The 17,677-nt window shown below is 40.8% G+C and overlaps 1 protein-coding gene across 1 annotated transcript; it reads right to left on the bottom strand.

Annotated features, from left to right (window-relative positions):
* Positions 1-2,078: 2,078 nt before the first annotated feature.
* On the bottom strand, positions 2,079-16,833 carry opn3 (opsin 3). The gene is made up of 4 exons (XM_031296883.2): positions 16,335-16,833; positions 10,030-10,349; positions 4,442-4,693; positions 2,079-2,919 (listed from the first exon to the last, which is right to left on the bottom strand). Exons 1-4 carry the CDS (start codon positions 16,651-16,653, stop codon positions 2,647-2,649), a joined length of 1,164 nt encoding a protein of 387 aa, XP_031152743.1. The 5' UTR covers positions 16,654-16,833; the 3' UTR covers positions 2,079-2,646.
* Between the last annotated feature and the right edge of the window lie 844 nt (positions 16,834-17,677).

The following is a 17,677-nucleotide window of genomic DNA, read 5'->3' as shown; positions in this document are numbered from 1 at the left end:
GTCATTCAATACCCAAATTTCAATACATAAGGAGGAGATCTCATCAGTGTCAGTGAGCCAATAAGCATACAGCATGCTTCTACCAAGATCTAATAATGCTGGTAATTGGCTGTCTAACCTTACATGCTGTAGAGACGCAGGAAAAACTCTACGTTAGGAACAGAGACGGGGCTCACGTAGTAGGAGCTGAAAAATAAAAAGATTTGTGCCGTAATGTTGTAATTTCTCTTTGTTTTATAAAATTGGTATCACGGTATCGGTATCAAACATTTTTTCAACGATACCCAGCCCTACTTTTAACACGGCGCTTATGTGAGTTGTTGCAAAGTGCCTGCATTGTTAGGCTTCAGATGTGTGTTGTATTTGTGAATTAACACTTACAGTTTTCCACATTCAGAGGATTAAATATGAAATTTGCCCGAGAATATAATCACCTTTACGGCATATCACATAAGCGCAGAGAATAGCGGCATTTTTTAGACAAAGAAAATGGTGTTAAAAGCCGTGTTTGAATGTTGTTTTTTTAAATACTGCTTTAAAGAAATAAGTTAATATATTAGGAACGCTTCTGATTGAGCAGTCTTCATTGTTTTGTTTAGTTAAAAGGATTGCAAGGAACCAAACTAGTGTATTTGTCATGTCATTATTTTACCTTAACAGCATACAAAGACCACTCACTCACTCACTCACTCATCAGGTCCTCACTGAACAAGGGTTTTATCAGCTATGGAAATCCATTTATCAAGTCTATTCATAGCTGACAGCCCAGGAGGTTATGAAAGGAGTCTCACTGGAGCATACTGAGGTACCAGTCCCATCTCCTCTTCTCTAATGACACTCCTGTAGCCCTCATACATATAAATCCCCCAAATGTCATTTCACAGTGACTGCTTTCGCCACACTGGAGATTTAGATTGAAGTCAGATAAGGTACACAAGCTAGGTAGCTTAAAATAGGATCTCTTTATTGAATCCATACACAATAATTTCAGTTTGTGTATTATATGGTTGATGGCTAAGGAACTAAGGCTTATTTTCCATTTTACACACTGGCAGTTGGGTACCAACCAAAATAAAAATCTGCTATCACATGTTGGTTGATCCATTCTCAGGCCCTCTGAGAACTCCACACAGTTCTGCAGTCGTCACATATATACTGTAGGGCATATTTGACAAATAAGTGTGATTCTTTTACTAAGAGAAACACATTACTAGTTGTTAACTACATTATTACGTACTAACTGTATATCACCACAGCTGATGGTAGATGAGGCAGAGGCGGAGCCAGACGCTGTAACATTCAGGGCTCAGCCCAAACCTAGTGGGGGTCAGCTATTTGCACTTTTTTTTTTTTTCTTCATTTGGAAAACTTAAAGTGCTCATATTATGCTTTTTGGCTTTTCCCTTTTCCTTTATTGTGTTATATATCTTTGTGTGCACGTTACAGGTTTACAAAGTGAAAAAGCCCAAAGTCCACCCCAAAGGGACTTACCATCTCCAACAGAAAACACTGTTCACAAACTGCTCCAAACAGCTCTATTGTAGTCCAGCCTTTACTTCAGAGACAAACGTGCATCACTTTGTAACACACGTTATAATGCTCGCCTAGCTGCTAGCATGGCACGCCCTCATACTCTGCAACTGACTAGCTAGCAGTACTTACTGCACATGTGCGACTCCCAACAAAGATGGAACAGAAGTGAGATGTCTCACTCTGTAGCTAAAAGTGAGAGCTCAACACACAGGGTGAAAAGAAGAGCTGCAGCAATGTGCAGTACAAAAAAAATAAAATAAATATAATAATAATAATTATATATACACATATATATACATATATACATACATACATACATACATACACACACACACACACACACACACACACACACACACACACACACACACACACACACACACACACACACACACACACACACACACACACACACACACACACACAATATGGTGTTTTCTGAAAATGTAACCACATAAACCTATTCTGGTACAACCTCTAAATACAATTATGAACCTGAAAATTAGCATAATATGAGCACTTCAATAGTTGCCAAGGAAAACAATCATCCTGTAGAGCCTACATCCTGTTTTGTATCTAATTGTTCTCCAACTGTCATCATTCTGAAACCAGAACACATGTTGAGGATGACTAATTTTCACTCCTGCCACCTAAAATTGGCTTCAATTTCTGATCTCTTTTAGTAGAGTTAACAGAATGGGGATATTTCCCCAGTAATATAACTTTTGCTCCATTGATTTGCCAGTCCAGTCAGAGAGACTGAGGGTAAATGACAAAAAGTTAGTCATTTTAAAACCCTGAAAGATTTTGGGCTTTTGAGAAAACATTCGGGGCTGGAGCCCCAGAAGCCACCCTCTCGCTCCGCCCCTGAGATGATGATGTCACACGTTCATACTACCCGCTTAGACAAAACACTGTCATAGTGTACACATATATATATGTTTGACTGAGATCTTGGGCTGACAGTTGGATATTTACAATTAGTTGTAACTAAGTCTGTAACTGTGTCGATGCAGAAATGTCCAGGGAGGTCAGACAGGATCATTTTGGCTTTGCATGTTAATTGTCCTAAGGCATACTGAGTGGTGCTATGAGAAGTCCAGTCCCTGTGGATCACAACGGCCTCACTTGAATGACATTAACCTCTGTGGATTCACTCTCTTTGGAGGTGACATCCAGGTGGTGGAAGTCATTGCTGGTGATGATGAAGACGATGGAGGAGGAGCTGAAAGTCACCCTCTTCTTGGGCCGGTGCCTGCTGCTGCACGACCCGGACATGACGATGGGTCGGATGGGCCGCTGGACCGGAGCCAGGGGCCGCTCCTTGAGGCCGCGCCGCAGCCAGGTGTGCCGCGAACAGATCAGCTGCAGCAAACAGCGGCGGAACTGTGAGAGGATAGAGGAGAAGCAGACGGAAGAGATAAAGGGATGGTATTTAACACAAGGATGAAATTAGGGCTTCACGATATGAGAAAAATATGCTGTAACATTGTTGAATATGGCGATAACGATATTACTCGTGATAAATAAACGGATATTAAAATGTACTCAGCTTTGCATTTCTGCTGCTTTCAGTAGCCTACTAAGTTAGAACAAATTGCTTGTCAGTTTAAAACAAATTAAAGGAAATAATTTCCAACATTCTTTTATCGAACAAATTGAATATAAAAGGCGCCACTAAAAAAGAATGGCGGTTACATTATACAATGTCGTTTTCTGCTGATATTTTCTTTCAACCAACACAAACAAAATATCTGAGTGACTTTTGCGATATGTCGCAGCCTGCAGCAATGTGTATATTTCACCAGTTATTGCAATATTGCGATGATGATAAAAAAAACCGATATATTGTGCAGCCCTAGATGAAATAGCACCCTGTCCTCGCTCATTTGTCAAATACACAAGATATGAGCCTCTCAGGATGCCAGCAAAATAAGACTAGTGTCTACACACACGACATCCACACTGGACATATCAAGGCTTAGAGAATTAGAAGAAAACACACTATGATGCAGATTTTTTTCTATTTTAAATTAGATCTTTTACTGCATTTTTGCATAACTTTACCTCTAAAGAAATGTACTAAATTTCTTTTTTTTTACTGGAATTGTTGGGTCTTTGTAAATTATAGAGTGTGGTCTAGACCTACTCTATCTGTAAAGTGTCTTGAGATAACTATTGTTATGATTTGATACTATAAATAAAATTGAATTGAAATTGAACTGAATTGTGTTAAAGATGTTCCTACAAATGAGGACTGCACAATATGTTTGTTTTTTTTAATCGTCATCGCGATATCAACTGGCGCAATAAACACATCTCGAAAGGCTGCGACATATCACGATAGACACTCAAGAGATTGTTTTTGTGTTAGTTGAAAGAAAATATCAGTAGAAAACTGCACTTCAAAATGTAGCTGTCATTCTTTTTTTAGTGGTGCCTTTTATATTCAACTCAATGTTCAATTTGTTCAATGAAAGAATGTTGGAAATTATTTCCTTTCATTTGTTTTAAATTCAACAAGCAATTTGTTGTCTTTTAGCAGAATACTGAAAGAAGAACGGAGTACATTTTAATATCTGTTTATGTATAACAAGTAATTTTGTTATCGCGATATTCAACGTTATTGCATATCACATATGTTCCTCATATCGTGCAGCCCTACTACAAATGCTCCTAAAAATACGATATGTTCCTCATATCGTGCAGCCCTACTACAAATGCTCCTAAAAATACTAGTTTGTTTTACAAATATAAAAATACTTGTGTGTTTTCTACTCAAACCACAAAGTGAAGCAGCCCAAGAGGAAAACAAACCAAAAATTACTCTATGCAGGAAAAAACCTGCTTTAAGTAGCCCCAGAATAGACAAATCGTCTATTATTTACAGAACTTTGGGACTACCAACCTTTCTGCTCATGAACACATAGATGAGGGGGTTGTAGGCGGTGCTGGACTTGGCAAAGAAGGAGGGGATGATGGCCAGTGTGGGAGAGACCAAGTTCTTCCTGCCGAAGGCCTCCAACATGGACACAACGGCGTAGGGCGTCCAGCACACCAGGAAGCAGGAGATCATCAGCAAAAACATAGCGGCCACCTTCTTCTCGTACCGCAAGATCTTGATGATCTGAACCGTCTGGAGGTCCTGGATGGAGCGCAGCTACAACAAATGGGAGAAAGTAAGATGCTATCATGGGGGGGGGGGTGCATTTAGACAGGCTGTGTTGTGACCACATTTTTGCTGGTTTGGATCAAAGTTTGTGATTTAACTGGGCAGTTCCGAGGGCTGACTGTTTGAAAGTGCGGAGAGTCCGGTATAGCCTGAAATTAGAGATAAAACTGAGATTAGCGCTCCTATTCAAATTTATGTTCTGCTTGTTCAACGGTTGGTTGGTAAATTGCTCTTAAACACATTTAGAGAGGATTAGAATTGCTGTTTTTATTCTCAATACTTCATTTTTCATCATACGTCATTTTGGTGCTGGTGATTTTTCCTTTCGGGCTGGCTAAAACCAAAAATCCTTCTATGCAGGAAAAACCCTGTATATGCATGCCAAGATGCTGCTACTCTGACTTTTTGTAGTTTGTATTATTCATGAGGTTTTAAAGTCATCCCAAAATAATCATACAGCATTTTTCAGGAATGACCCTTTATAGCCAACTCATGTTTATTTTTAACTGCTCGTCAAAGGCTGCACATGTCTATGAACAATAAGCAGTGCACACAAACAATGATGTATTCTTCTCAGATTGCTTGTTTTTAGAAGTTTTTTGTGGCCCTTAAAAGGTAAAACTCTCCAGTATCAACATTATTTTGGTAGAATAAATGTTTTTTTTTTTTTTATTTCTTTCCTGTCCTTTTAATGATCTTGTAGTCTATATCTACGACCTTCCACTTCCGGGATTGCTCCGTTGCCGCCTGAAATTCCACCAGATTTCACTCTTTTCGGCCAGATTTCCGTTACCTTCCTCTTTCTTTGTGTTGTAATTCTAAACTCTGGTGGATTAATGAGGACTATGGTTAACTGCTCCTCAGATCTCTGCAGGGTAAATCCAGACAGCTAGCTAGACTATCTGTCCAATCTGACGATTGTGATTGGTTTAAAGAAATGCCAATAAAACGGAGCACGTTTTTCTCCCATCCCGGAATGCTGTGTGGACTAGCCAGACCCTCTTCCGCAGCGCTGTGGAGGAAGGTCTGGCAAAGCGAGACTACTGATCTTGTGACCCCTTCCGACCTGAGGGGGTCTGACTTAAATAACCTGAAATGCATTTGTGAACGCATTCTTTGCAACTTTATTGGAGTGCTACAGTTTATTTTTACTTCAGCTACATTCTATTGGAGTGCTACAGTTTTTTTTTTTACTCCAGCAAATTCTACAACAAAAATGGAAAATGTTGCACTGTGGTTTAGAACCAAACTACAGTAGTGATAGCAGTGGAGGACACACCTTAAGAAACCACACTGCTGAACAGGAACTAGGAAAAACATACTTGTTATGCAACCCTGTCCACTAAAAAAATCACGTTCCCATACAACGGAAAATGCATTCTTAATTACGTTTTGAGGGAAACTTATTTTCCAGCATTCCAGTTTCCCACATTGTGAGACGGTCGCTGTTCTAACCACGCGTTTAATGTTGTGACTTGAAACATAACTACTTCTGGTCAGAAAAATATCATGGTTTGGGTTTAAATAAGTACGTTATGTAATTTAAGTTACGTACAGTACGTAAGTTAAATTATGTTACCTAAATTAAAGAATGACACGGTAACAAGTCAACGTTGACTTTTGGTTTCACACGGGACACGAACAGCGGTCTCCTGGGTAAAAGTCCTTTCTTTCTTTCTTTGTTTCGTCCATCCACCTAGACCTCCTCCCTCTGCTGACTTTCGCCGTCTTTAATTAGAAATGTATTTGTGATACAGAGATGAGAGGATAAAACATTTTCTAGACTCTCTCAGGACAGTCTACGGCAGCTGATTATCATCATTATCATCTATTTCCATGTTAACGTTCTTCTAATGCTCTCCAGGTTTCCAGACGTCTACAGTGAGATTGCCTTGCTTTGCCAAAGCAGGCCAACTGCTTTCGTATCAAGCCAAAAATATTCTGTAGGGTTCAGAGTACATCTCTTTGAAGATTTTCAGAGCATCTCCCAAAACGCTTTGATGTGTGATGAGTCCTCCCAGGCTCGCAGGGAGTTTTGTGGTGCTCTCACACTCCCTACAAGGTTGTGACTATGTGAGGATGAGAATATAGCAGCAGTACCAAACTGGGATGCAGACAGACATGTGGAACATTTGATTAGAATTGCACATTGTTTTTGTTACACGTTTGCAATTCAACTTCAGCGGCAATCTGCTCGATGGTACAAACTAGGGCTGGGACGATATGCTTTTGTCTCGGTTCGATTCTTTCACGATACATGGATCAAATACACACACACACACACACACACACACACACACACACACACACACACACACACACATATATATTAGGGCTGTCAAAATAACGCGTTCATTTCGATTAATTAATCTGAGAAAAAATAACGCATTAAAAAAAATAACGCAGATTAATCCATTCCAGCCGTTCTAGCCACCATTGGACTGTAAAATGAAGGAGGGAGACGAGAATGTGCTGCCTGGATCATTATGCCGCGTTCTATTTACCTCGCAACTCGGTTTTTTACAAGGTCAAAGTTGTAAACACGCCCCCTGACCTCAGATTTACGAGCTCGGAACTCGTACAACCTCGCAGTAGCGCGAGTTCAAAATCCAACGTGGCTGCTCCCTATATCAACAGTTGTGAAAGCTGCAGTAACATAAAGTTATAAGCATTAATGTCTTATTTGTGTCCAACTTCTATCTGTGGACATGTTGTTACGTTGTTTGCATGCACAAAAACGATGTAATGCGTTGTTATCAACTAGTTGTTAACAATAGCTAACCGGGCTAGAGCTAATGAAAACAATGAAAATCCGACTTTTTAAATAGAACGCATTCAACTCGAGTATGACGTCAATTTCAGTATGACACGTTATGCCGTAAACAGTTTAAATCTGAGCATGCGCGACTCACATCTGCACTCGACTCACATCGGGCAGTGACAGCGGCTTCCGAGTTCCGAGGTAAATAGAACGCGGCATTAATTGGAACATTTACTTGTAAAAATCTTCTTCCTGCCAACCCTGGCTACCGAAATCTGGTGCCACTGATATGTCTGCGCTCTTCTCTCTGATGCTCTGAAACAGACAGCAACACAAACACCGCTGCATGTGACGCTAGTTAACACTATACTCAACAGCAGCTAACGTTAGCCTACCACTAGCTAGTAGCTGGATTAAACACGGTTAAAATGCTGACAGCTAACGCTAAACGGTGTAAAGTTTGACTGTTTTAGCCGTCGGAAAAACAACACAGACGGTGCGTTCAATGAAACTGGTAAACTACAGCTTCGTGGTGCATTTGAAGTTATTGTAAATGTCCTTTTCCCACCTGGTGGTTGTTTTTGTCGTTCAACAGCAATTTACTAGTGAAATAAGTTATTGTTATACATTATTATTAAATCATTTAATTTTGACCATATGGCCTTAGCAACAAACAAGCCGTTCTTTAATGTCACCAACTGTTGTTTAGTACCCTTTTTTTTTTCCTTTTCTTTCTTTCTTAAAAAGTATCGGTTCAGGCACCGTTAATTGTGTATGCGATTAATTTCGATTAATTAATTACAGAGTATGTAATTAATTAGATACATTTTTTTAATCGATTGACAGCCCTAATAAATATATATATATATATATATAAAAAAAAATCACAATACATATGATTTTCAAATTTTTTTTTTCCCGCCCCTAGTACAAACAGATGATGATACGGGCACAGATGGATTAGAGGCTCCCCAATTTCTATCAGACACACTAGCTCAGATGCCATATACTACCAGGCTGTCTTCTGCAACTGATGACATCAGTGACACTTAAAGGCAGCACTTCTACGGGCTCAGTTCGGGCACAAGGAACAATAAGCTTTCCAATGAGGACCCAATGACTCAAGAAGGACAAGCCCCGTTGGCGCAAAAGCTTATTATGCTAAGGGAGCCCAGGATGAAAGAGTGAAAGGCAGCACTTGGTCGGTAAAGGTCGAGGAGTTTCTTTTCATTAACATAAAAACCCAGAGGAATCTGTATCTGCACAAGCTTTGGCTGAAAGTAATAATATTCCGAAGATCTTTATATTCGGCATACGTCTTAAACTTTCTTTTACCTCTGTAAAATTAGAAAAGGCTAAATTTTTCTGATAAAAATGTACGTGTGCTCTCAGTTGAACTGCTGTTTGAAGATTAAGAGATGAAAGCAGTTGAATTGTCCGTAGGAGAGCAAAAAGACGAAAACATATGAAATGTTTGCTGACATGTACCTAAGTGGTAAAAGTAGTTAAAGTGTCGGTTGAAACTTGACAGTTTAAGTGAGTGCACTGTAAAGCCCTGCGCAAGACTGTTTTCTTAATCCCGCTATTGGTCGCTCCTGCTGGATTACTTATTTTCTTATAAAATCTAGCTAGGCGAATCTATGACCAGCCGGTTACAGCGCTGATCAGGAGCACCGTTCCTAAATCCCGCGGTCTATTTTTGGACCGCCCGCTCCCACCCGCAGCAATGTTAAAAATGCCTGCTCCCGCAAGATTTGATGCAGTCCTCTAGTGCAGAGATCTTCAACAGGGGGTCCGGGGCCCCTAGGGGGTCCTCAGAGTTACTGCAGCGGGGCCACCAAATTAGTATTATTTTTTGAAAGTTTTAAAAAAAATTAAAAGTGCGTAGTTTCTGTCGCCCCCATGAGGAATTCTAAGTAATGATAACAACACTGTTGGCGCGTCCACATGATACAGCCCCCCACATCGCCGGATGACACAATCTTCTGAACATGAAATACAGAGAGAGTTGTGTGGAGCTGATAGTCATAATTAGCTTTGTATCAACTCATTTGGCAATATTATTAGCAAATGTAAATCAGCCTATTTGTAAAAAAAGACACATTTATGATAGTAAGGTAGTCACTAAGGTAGCCAACCACAGATACAGTTAATCCTAAGGAGTCACTGTGCCACATGTGTTTTTAACATTAAAACATGATTTATAAAATCATGCCAACAAACATTTTAATAGCTTAATGCACTTAAAAAGGTATGTATAAAGGCTTTCGGCTGCCCTAAAAATCAGTTCACAGTTCAGTGACACATTGAGATTTAATAGGAAATAATAATAATATATAACACTATTAACACTTACATCTGTAATGATAAGCAGGGGCAAGATGGGGTTAAATTAAACCGGCCACAACTTTTAGTAAGGGGGGAAGCACAATCGTCATCATCGTTAATGTTTCCTTCCCACATTTTGGTCTAAAGATTTGGAGTCTATGTAATTCATTCTGTTTATCAGTCTAAATACTTTACAATGTAATAAATATGCTAACAGCTGAACAGCATGTCTTACCATTTGCACTGCGTAGAGGATGTTCCCGTAGCAGTAGATCATGATGCCCACAGGCACAAAGAAACAGGCCAGGAGGAAGAAGAGGATGAAGGAGGCATCATTGGGGTCTTTAGATGCCCAGTCCAGGGAGCAGCCCAGCTGGTGGATCTCCAGCGTGTAGCGGTTCCACCCCAGCAGAGGAGCGCCTGTCCAGGCCAGGGAGTACAGCCAAATGTGGGCAATGGCCCGCCACACCCAGGGAAAGTCCACCACCTGGGCATGGACCACTCGGATGTAGCGCTCATAGGCCAGGGCTGACAAAGTCATGATGGAAACGATGCCTGGCAGCAGAGGGAGAGAGACAGAGAGCCACGCTGAGTAATGCACTGCAGGATCAGGGATTGCAGGATTCTATGTGTAAACAGAGTTATGAACATCTTGGTGCTGAACATCACATTCAAGTAGGGCTGCTTGATTATGGAAAAAAATCATAACCACGATTATTTTGGTCAATGTTGAAGTCAGGATTATTTAATTAATAAGTAATAGTAATTTAATTACTCATTGACTTTTGGAAAGATGTTGCATTTTTGTAACCTAAAAATCAGTGAAAGAGCTGAACAAATCAGTGAAACCACCTTGAACTGTGAAATCTCCCTTAATACTTTTCCTGTTAAACTTTTTTTAAATTCCCCTTCAGAACACAAGAAGACAAAATAAGAGCTTAAGCTTAAGAAATTCTTAGTCGACTAACACTCAACAATTTTGTCGACTAATCGATTTCTCCACAAAGTACCATTCAAACACACCACTTTAAAATCATGCCTTTACCAGAGAATGCTCATTAGTTTCTTGGAAATAAATCATTCAGCCAAGACGATTGTGACTGGTTTAAAGAAATGCCAACGAACCCGAGCACGTTTTTTTCCCCATCCCAGATTGCTGTGTGGACTAGCCAGACCTTCCTCCGCAGCGCTGTGGAGGAAGGTCTGGGAATGCAAGACTACACAGACCTTTACATAACATACATCTATCCAATGTCAACACTCCAATGACCTCTTCGTCTAGCTAGGGTTTCTGTAGGACAGACGTGCATTGACAGAGCTGCCAGGGTTTATTGCTGCAGCTTCTGTGGCCTGCGAGTGTGTCGGGCACACTGACACCAGCCTCCTCCAAGTAATATCAATAAGGCGGAAAGTGACAGCATGTGAGTGTACAGAGGAGTACACAGCTAGGAGATTTATTTTCATACACTTTGAGTTTGAGCGAGTTTACGTCCGCCATTGTGATCACTGTTTACATCCCACCATCTGCTGATGGGGAGGGAGCTGCTGATGTCATACACACCACTGTATCATTACTTCAGACGCAGCAGCCCAATGCCGTCATGGTTATCACTGGTGATTTTAATCATGTTTCACTGGACTAATCACTCACGGACTTTCACCAATATATTACCTGCCCCATTACCGGCAATTTCCACTGGATGCGGAACGTCGACGAAGTCATTAGGTTTCCATTAAAGTCAATGTGTGTATTTCCACTGACTGCAGAACGTCTGCGTTCCGACTCCGTCCCAGCTCCGTCAGTCCGCAGCCCTCCGGAGCAGATACGCAGAGCTTCTATTTTTGACGGACGACGGAGAGCTCCGCAGCAATTCAGCACAATTCAGATTGTGCGGGACAGGAAGTCGAGCACAGAAACAAAATAAAACATCCGGTTAATTTTCAAAATAAAATACACCGTGCTCACAGCGGATCATATTTTCCTGCACTACACCTTGAAAACACAGCACAGAGTTGTTTCCCCTCTACTCCTCTGGATGGAAACAAACTGTTGTTGGTTTTGTGGTTCTGTTTATAGAAACTACATCCTGTTATATCGTGCGAACATACGTGAATTCGCGAGATCTCGTGGTCGGCTGGCCGCAGCCGTTACGCAACAAATCTGGACCTGGTGGGTATTGACAGACGGCGGAGCACGCAAGTGTATTTTTTTTTTTTACAGTGCACAGAGAGGATCTGCCTCCAGTCCCTCCCCCTCGTGAAGTTGCGTGATGCCGTGTGCACTTGTTCAGAGAGGCTATCTTTACGTTAGCATGTTGCTGGTGTTCTTGCCGTGGGATTAACTGTACTAATAAAACTGTTGAAACCCCACGGCCACGCTGCTGTGAAAGCTCCCCGAACGTCATTTATCAGCCTGATTGTTACCCCTCTCAGTAGCAGATCCTCCACTCATATCTTTATAACGGAGCTAGCTAACCGCTAACTGGAGCTAACCGCTAATCAGAGCTAATCGTTGCCTACCGAGCCTTGAGTTCTGCGTGCCTGTATTCATTAACTGCATGTATGGACTCGAGCCCGAATAAAACCCTTCATTTTATTAAAATGGCTGTAAAAGTTTTAAACTACAACTCAGAGTTGTTTGAATGACAGAAATCTGCTCAAGGTACGACGTAGCATTAGCGTGCCAAGTTGATGCTTTCTCTGCGGAGTGCAGACTGATTTGCTCTCGCGAGTCATGTGACCAAATCGCAGCCTTTGCGATTAGGAAATCGCATTTTAACATATCGCGATATTATCGCAAATGCAATTAATCGTTCAGCCCTAAAACAAACTATTGTTGGTTTTGTGGTTCTATTCTACGTGAATTCGCGAGATCTTGTGGGTCCTCGAGACTACAGCTGTCAGTCATGGCCACACCCGTGCCGCAACAAATCCGGACCTAGTGGGTATTGACGGAAGGCGGAGCACGCAGCCGACACGGTCCGCAGACGTTCTGCATCCAGTGGAAATCCGGAGTAATACTGTATCTGAAGTCTCTTTCCCGAAATTCAGCCTTGGTGCAGAATTACAGCCACTAGAGCCAGTCCCACAATGAGCTTTCCTTAGGATGTGCCATTTCTGTGTGAGAGAGGGGGGGAGGCAAGCTGGAGGGTGGGGGTGTGGCCTTGACCAACTGCCATGATGTCTCTCTCTTTCTCATGGGCGGTGTCGGTACACGATCCGTTCTGCCTGCACGATCCGTTTTGCACATGCGCAAAATGTTCGCGCATGCGCGGTTGTACGAGGATTTACGACACTGCACGATCTGTTCCACGCTTCCGGTCGACAGCCAAGCTAACGTTAGTTTAGCTAACAGCTAATTCGGCTAACCGCTAGCTGATTGTAGCGGTCTGCCGTTAGCCTCCACAGGCAAGCTAACGTTAGTTTAGCTAACAGCTAATTCGGCTAACTGCTAGCTGAGACAGCATGTAATAACTTTAAAAGACCCTCAAAATAAAACTTAAAACTTAAAAACTTAATAAACATTGACATATATAACAAACACCTAACATATATAACAGCTGTTACGTCAGTTCTACTTTACTTGTGCTCATTTAAAATACAATCACTCAATACTTGTCTTTATTGTTATTACTGTGAAGTCTTAATTTAGCTGTAGCCTGCATTTCCCATTACGTTTGAGTTAACGTTATTTTAGACTGAATCTAGCTGTCAGCTAGCGGTTAGCCAAATTAGCTGTTAGCTAAACTAACGTTAGCTTCCCGGTGGAGGCTAGCCATAGGCTAGCGTGGAACAGATCGTGCAGGTCGTATCCTCGGTAAAACAGTATTATCTTGCGCATGTGCAGAACGAATCGTGCAGGCAGAACGGATCGTGTACCGACAGGCGGGCCAAGCAGAGAAAGGGGAGGTAACCTTCCTCCTTATGACGTCATAAAGGGAAGATTCCAGATTGGCCCATCTGAGCTTTCATTTTCTCAGAGGCTGAGCAGGATACCCAGGGCTCGGTTTACATCTATCGCCATTTCTAGCCACTAGGAGACCATAGGCAGGCTAGGGGAACTCGCATTAATGTTAAAAAACCTCATAAAGTGACATTTTCCATGCCATGGGACCTTTATATTAGGGCTGTCAAAATAACGTGTTAATTTCGATTAATTAATCTGAGAAAAAATAACGTTAAAAAAAAATAACGCAGATTAATCCATTCCATATTGACGTTTGACCCGGAGCCGTTCTAGCCACCATTCGACTGTAAAATGAAGGAGGGAGACGAGAAAGATGTGCCTGGATCATTAATTGGAACATTTACTTGGAAAAATCTTCTTCCTGCCAACCCTGGCTACCGAAATCTGGTGCTACTGATATGTCTGCACTTCTCTCTGGTGCTCTGAAGACGATACAGGCAACACAAACACCGCTGCATCTGACGCTAGTTAACACTATACTCGACAGCAGCTAACGTTAGCCTACCACTAGCTAGTTAACACTATACTCGACAGCAGCTAACGTTAGCCTACCGCTAGCTAGTAGATGGATTAAACACGGTTACAATGCTGACAGCTAACGCTAAACGGTGTAAAGTTTGACTGTGTTTTACTGTAGAGGACTGTGACTCAACAGCGGGATGTAACAATCTGCAGCTGCCGAGCTACCGTCGGAAAAACAACACAGACGGTGCGTTCAATGAAACTGGTAAACTACAGCTTCGTAGTGCATTTGAAGTTATTGTAAATGTCCTTGGTGGTTGTTTTTGTCGTTCAACAGCAATTTACTAGTGAAATAAGTTATTGTTATTGTTATACATTATTATTAAATCATTTAATTTTGACCATATGGCCTTAGCGATAAACAAGCCGTTCTTTAATGTCACCAACTGTTGTTTAGTACCCTTTGTTTTCTTTTCTTTTTTTACTTTCTTAAAAAGTATCGGTTCAGGCACCGTTAATTATGTATGCGATTAATTTCGATTAATTAATCAGAGTCTGTAATTAATTAGATTAATTTTTTTAATCGATTGACAGCCCTAAAAAATATACATTTTACAGCAGTATTCGTCATAAAACAAGCTTCTTTGTATTACATTTGCATGTGCATTAGGTAGCGATTCTGCTGTGACTGACTGACAGTGGCCTACCAATTTAAAGCAGTCCCTGTCGGTAGTAAATAGTATGTGTCTGTAGAACACAAGTGACATACAACTTCAGGGATCGACATATGCCACTGTCTGTGGGATGGGCACAAGCCGCTGTAGCATTAGTGGCATACCATCAGCCACTCTTCCCTTTACTGCTTTTTAATCTATTGTTGATTTGATTGCCTTTCCTAACTTCCTTTTTCGTTACTTGACTTTGACTTATCATGTCAGTTCTTGTGTATTACATTTTGTATTGTTGTTTGTTATGTTGTTTATCTATATTGAGGCAGATCTTAAACCATCTGCCTTTACTGGAAATCACTTTGGGTCAACTTCTGTTGTATGTGCTTAGCTATATAAATAACAATGACTTCACTTTTCAAACTTGGCCCTACTGCTTTCTGCTCAATGTCATTTCAGTGATGAAAGAAGACATTCCCATACCTTGAATAACAGTATCTGGACGTAAACAACTAGGCCTACTTTGCAATTTTTTCTGAATTTCTCATCTGTGACGTCTTTGCAATGCAAACCAGATCAACAAAGCCAGTGTTGCTGTGTTGTGGTGCCACATGAGGCAGGCAAAAATGTTCTTTAGAACGTGCTGGAAGAAGAAGAAGCCAATGTCCATTAAGGGACAGTGAGACGATAGAAGAGGAGACACAACCGTGCATCTCTGGGTTTTGCTCTAATGAGCTTGTTATCACAAATCCATCCTCCCTGAGCTAGAACTCCTACAGGGGTGGGACCTGGACAATGACCAGTGGGTGTTCATTTACACTTCGCTGCTGAACACAGTTGTGCTGGTAATACATGTAACAGTAAAAATAGAAGCTGTATGTGCAATTGAAGTGACAAAAAACATCCATCTGCAAAAAGCAATGACCTGCACCATATGCTAATTTTCATAAAAATAAAAAACACATTCTGTCAGACAACATAGTATTTAATTGGAATGGATTCAAGGTCGTTCGATTTTACTGCACCTCATCATGGGGAAAGACTAAAGGGTCAGTTTAGGACCCAATCTGTATTTTCAAATTAAGTGTGCACAAGAGCTGACAGAAAAAGTGTCACCATTTCAAAATTATGTTCAGCTTTTACAGCGTGTATTTTATAGAAATGATATCTATGTGGAATATCCTTCTTTCATGCGTTATATAGCTATCAGTACTGAGGACGAGCTCATCTCTACCTTCTACATGATAACACATTAGACTGCGTTTGCTCATATTCTGAATTATGTCTGTATGAGTAATATTGGCAAATACCAAATACTTAAGGGAAATAGGGGTAAACAGTTTAATAAATTCGTCTCGTAAAAACGTGTATGTGACAATATTGATAAATGTGAAATATATGCTAGTATAAACACATATCGTTTCCTCTTTGTATGTCTCTCACCAAATAAGCTGTTGCTGAAGCCGTCCCAGATGCATGTCGCATGGCTCCAAGTCCACCCGCCTCTGACGCACGAAGCAAACGTAAAGTTTATTCCGATGACAGAAACCAGCAAATCACTCAAACTTATGTTGACCAGTAGCAAATTGGTGGGCGTCCTTAGTCTCTTGAATTTACAGTAGAGTATGATGACAACGACGTTGTTACAAAAGCCGAAAACTCCAATGGTCCCGATAGTAAAAGCGAGAAGTTTGTAGGTGGCAGCTGTAAAAATATAATGTTCTGTAGTTCTCTCCGCTCTGGTTTCGTTCGCAGGATTCATTGCGTGGATAAAAACTTGTGGCGTCCAATGTGGTGCATTGTGCTGCGCACGGTGTGTGTGTGTGTGAGCGCGCGCCCTAGCTGGGCACGAGACACTGTAGGGTCCAGCCGCTTCTCCACGCGCTCCCCCGCGCCGCTAATTCAAACCTCCTCGAGCTGCTTCTTACTGAAACTGTGTCAATGTACCACTGTCAAGTAAAATAGTTTTTAAACGTTAAATTTCCGCCTATACTTTCAAAATAAAACCGTTTTTGACCTACGTGTTTGGCTACGAACATACAGACTACATCCTACATTGCACTCGTTTGAAAAAAATAGAGGAAGCAATGCATTTAAGAACAACATTTCTAAAGTGATAAAATAATGAGAGAATCTAAATAATGCATTTCCAGATAATGCACACTCGTATTTCATAATTTAATATTTCACACTTTTATTTTGAAACCAGTCTCCCAATGATCTCCCGTTTAATTGTGACTAACTGTGAGGAAATTGATGTAGCCTTCAATTCAATAATTAAGACAGTGACGTGTTTTAATTAAATAATGCTATTTATTTATACCTCTACGCCAAGACAAACATCACATATAGTGTTTTTTTAAGTGTTTGAATGCATTTATGAAAACATTTTTCAATAATTATCAGCACATGTATAAAAACACAAACAAGGTATAGCCTACCGACTCTTTCATTAACACTAGCAAACTGTTCTGGCTGCTGAAAAGAATGAACGTCAAACACTAAATATCTGTTTCTATTTACAGAATAGTTCTTCACCTGGGGCATATGGTAGCCTATGTTTCTCACACCACAACTACTCACTGGAATTTCACAGGTGAATCAAATTTTTCTCCTTTCTATATGAAAGAGTACAACAAAGAATAATGTTTAGCAATGAAGCTGGAAGAATGATAGGAGGAGAGTGTGTGGATAACAGGAAATGAGGCACCAAAAGAAAAAAAAGTGCATCCAATTTTTTTTTTTATTTTTTTTTTTATTTATTTAGTAAAGAACATAGGTACATC

The sequence above is a fragment of the Sander lucioperca genome, chromosome 15 (genome assembly GCF_008315115.2).
Source record: "Sander lucioperca isolate FBNREF2018 chromosome 15, SLUC_FBN_1.2, whole genome shotgun sequence".
Lineage (NCBI taxonomy): Eukaryota > Metazoa > Chordata > Actinopteri > Perciformes > Percidae > Sander > Sander lucioperca.
Note: the sequence above shows the minus strand (reverse complement) of the source record. Positions and strands in the feature narration are given on the sequence as shown.

What these genes read in the sequence shown, in the direction of transcription:
- opn3 (XM_031296883.2), bottom strand. Translation starts at nt 16,653, where the DNA reads ATGAATCCTGCGAACGAAACCAGAGCGGAGAGAACTACAGAACATTAT. An exon ending in CTTCAGCAACAGCTTATTTG is followed by an intron (nt 10,350 to 16,334) that starts GTGAGAGACATA and finishes CTCTGCTGCCAG; the next exon opens with GCATCGTTTCCATCATGACT. An exon ending in ATGTGTTCATGAGCAGAAAG is followed by an intron (nt 2,920 to 4,441) that starts GTTGGTAGTCCC and finishes ATCCTCTCACAG; the next exon opens with TTCCGCCGCTGTTTGCTGCA.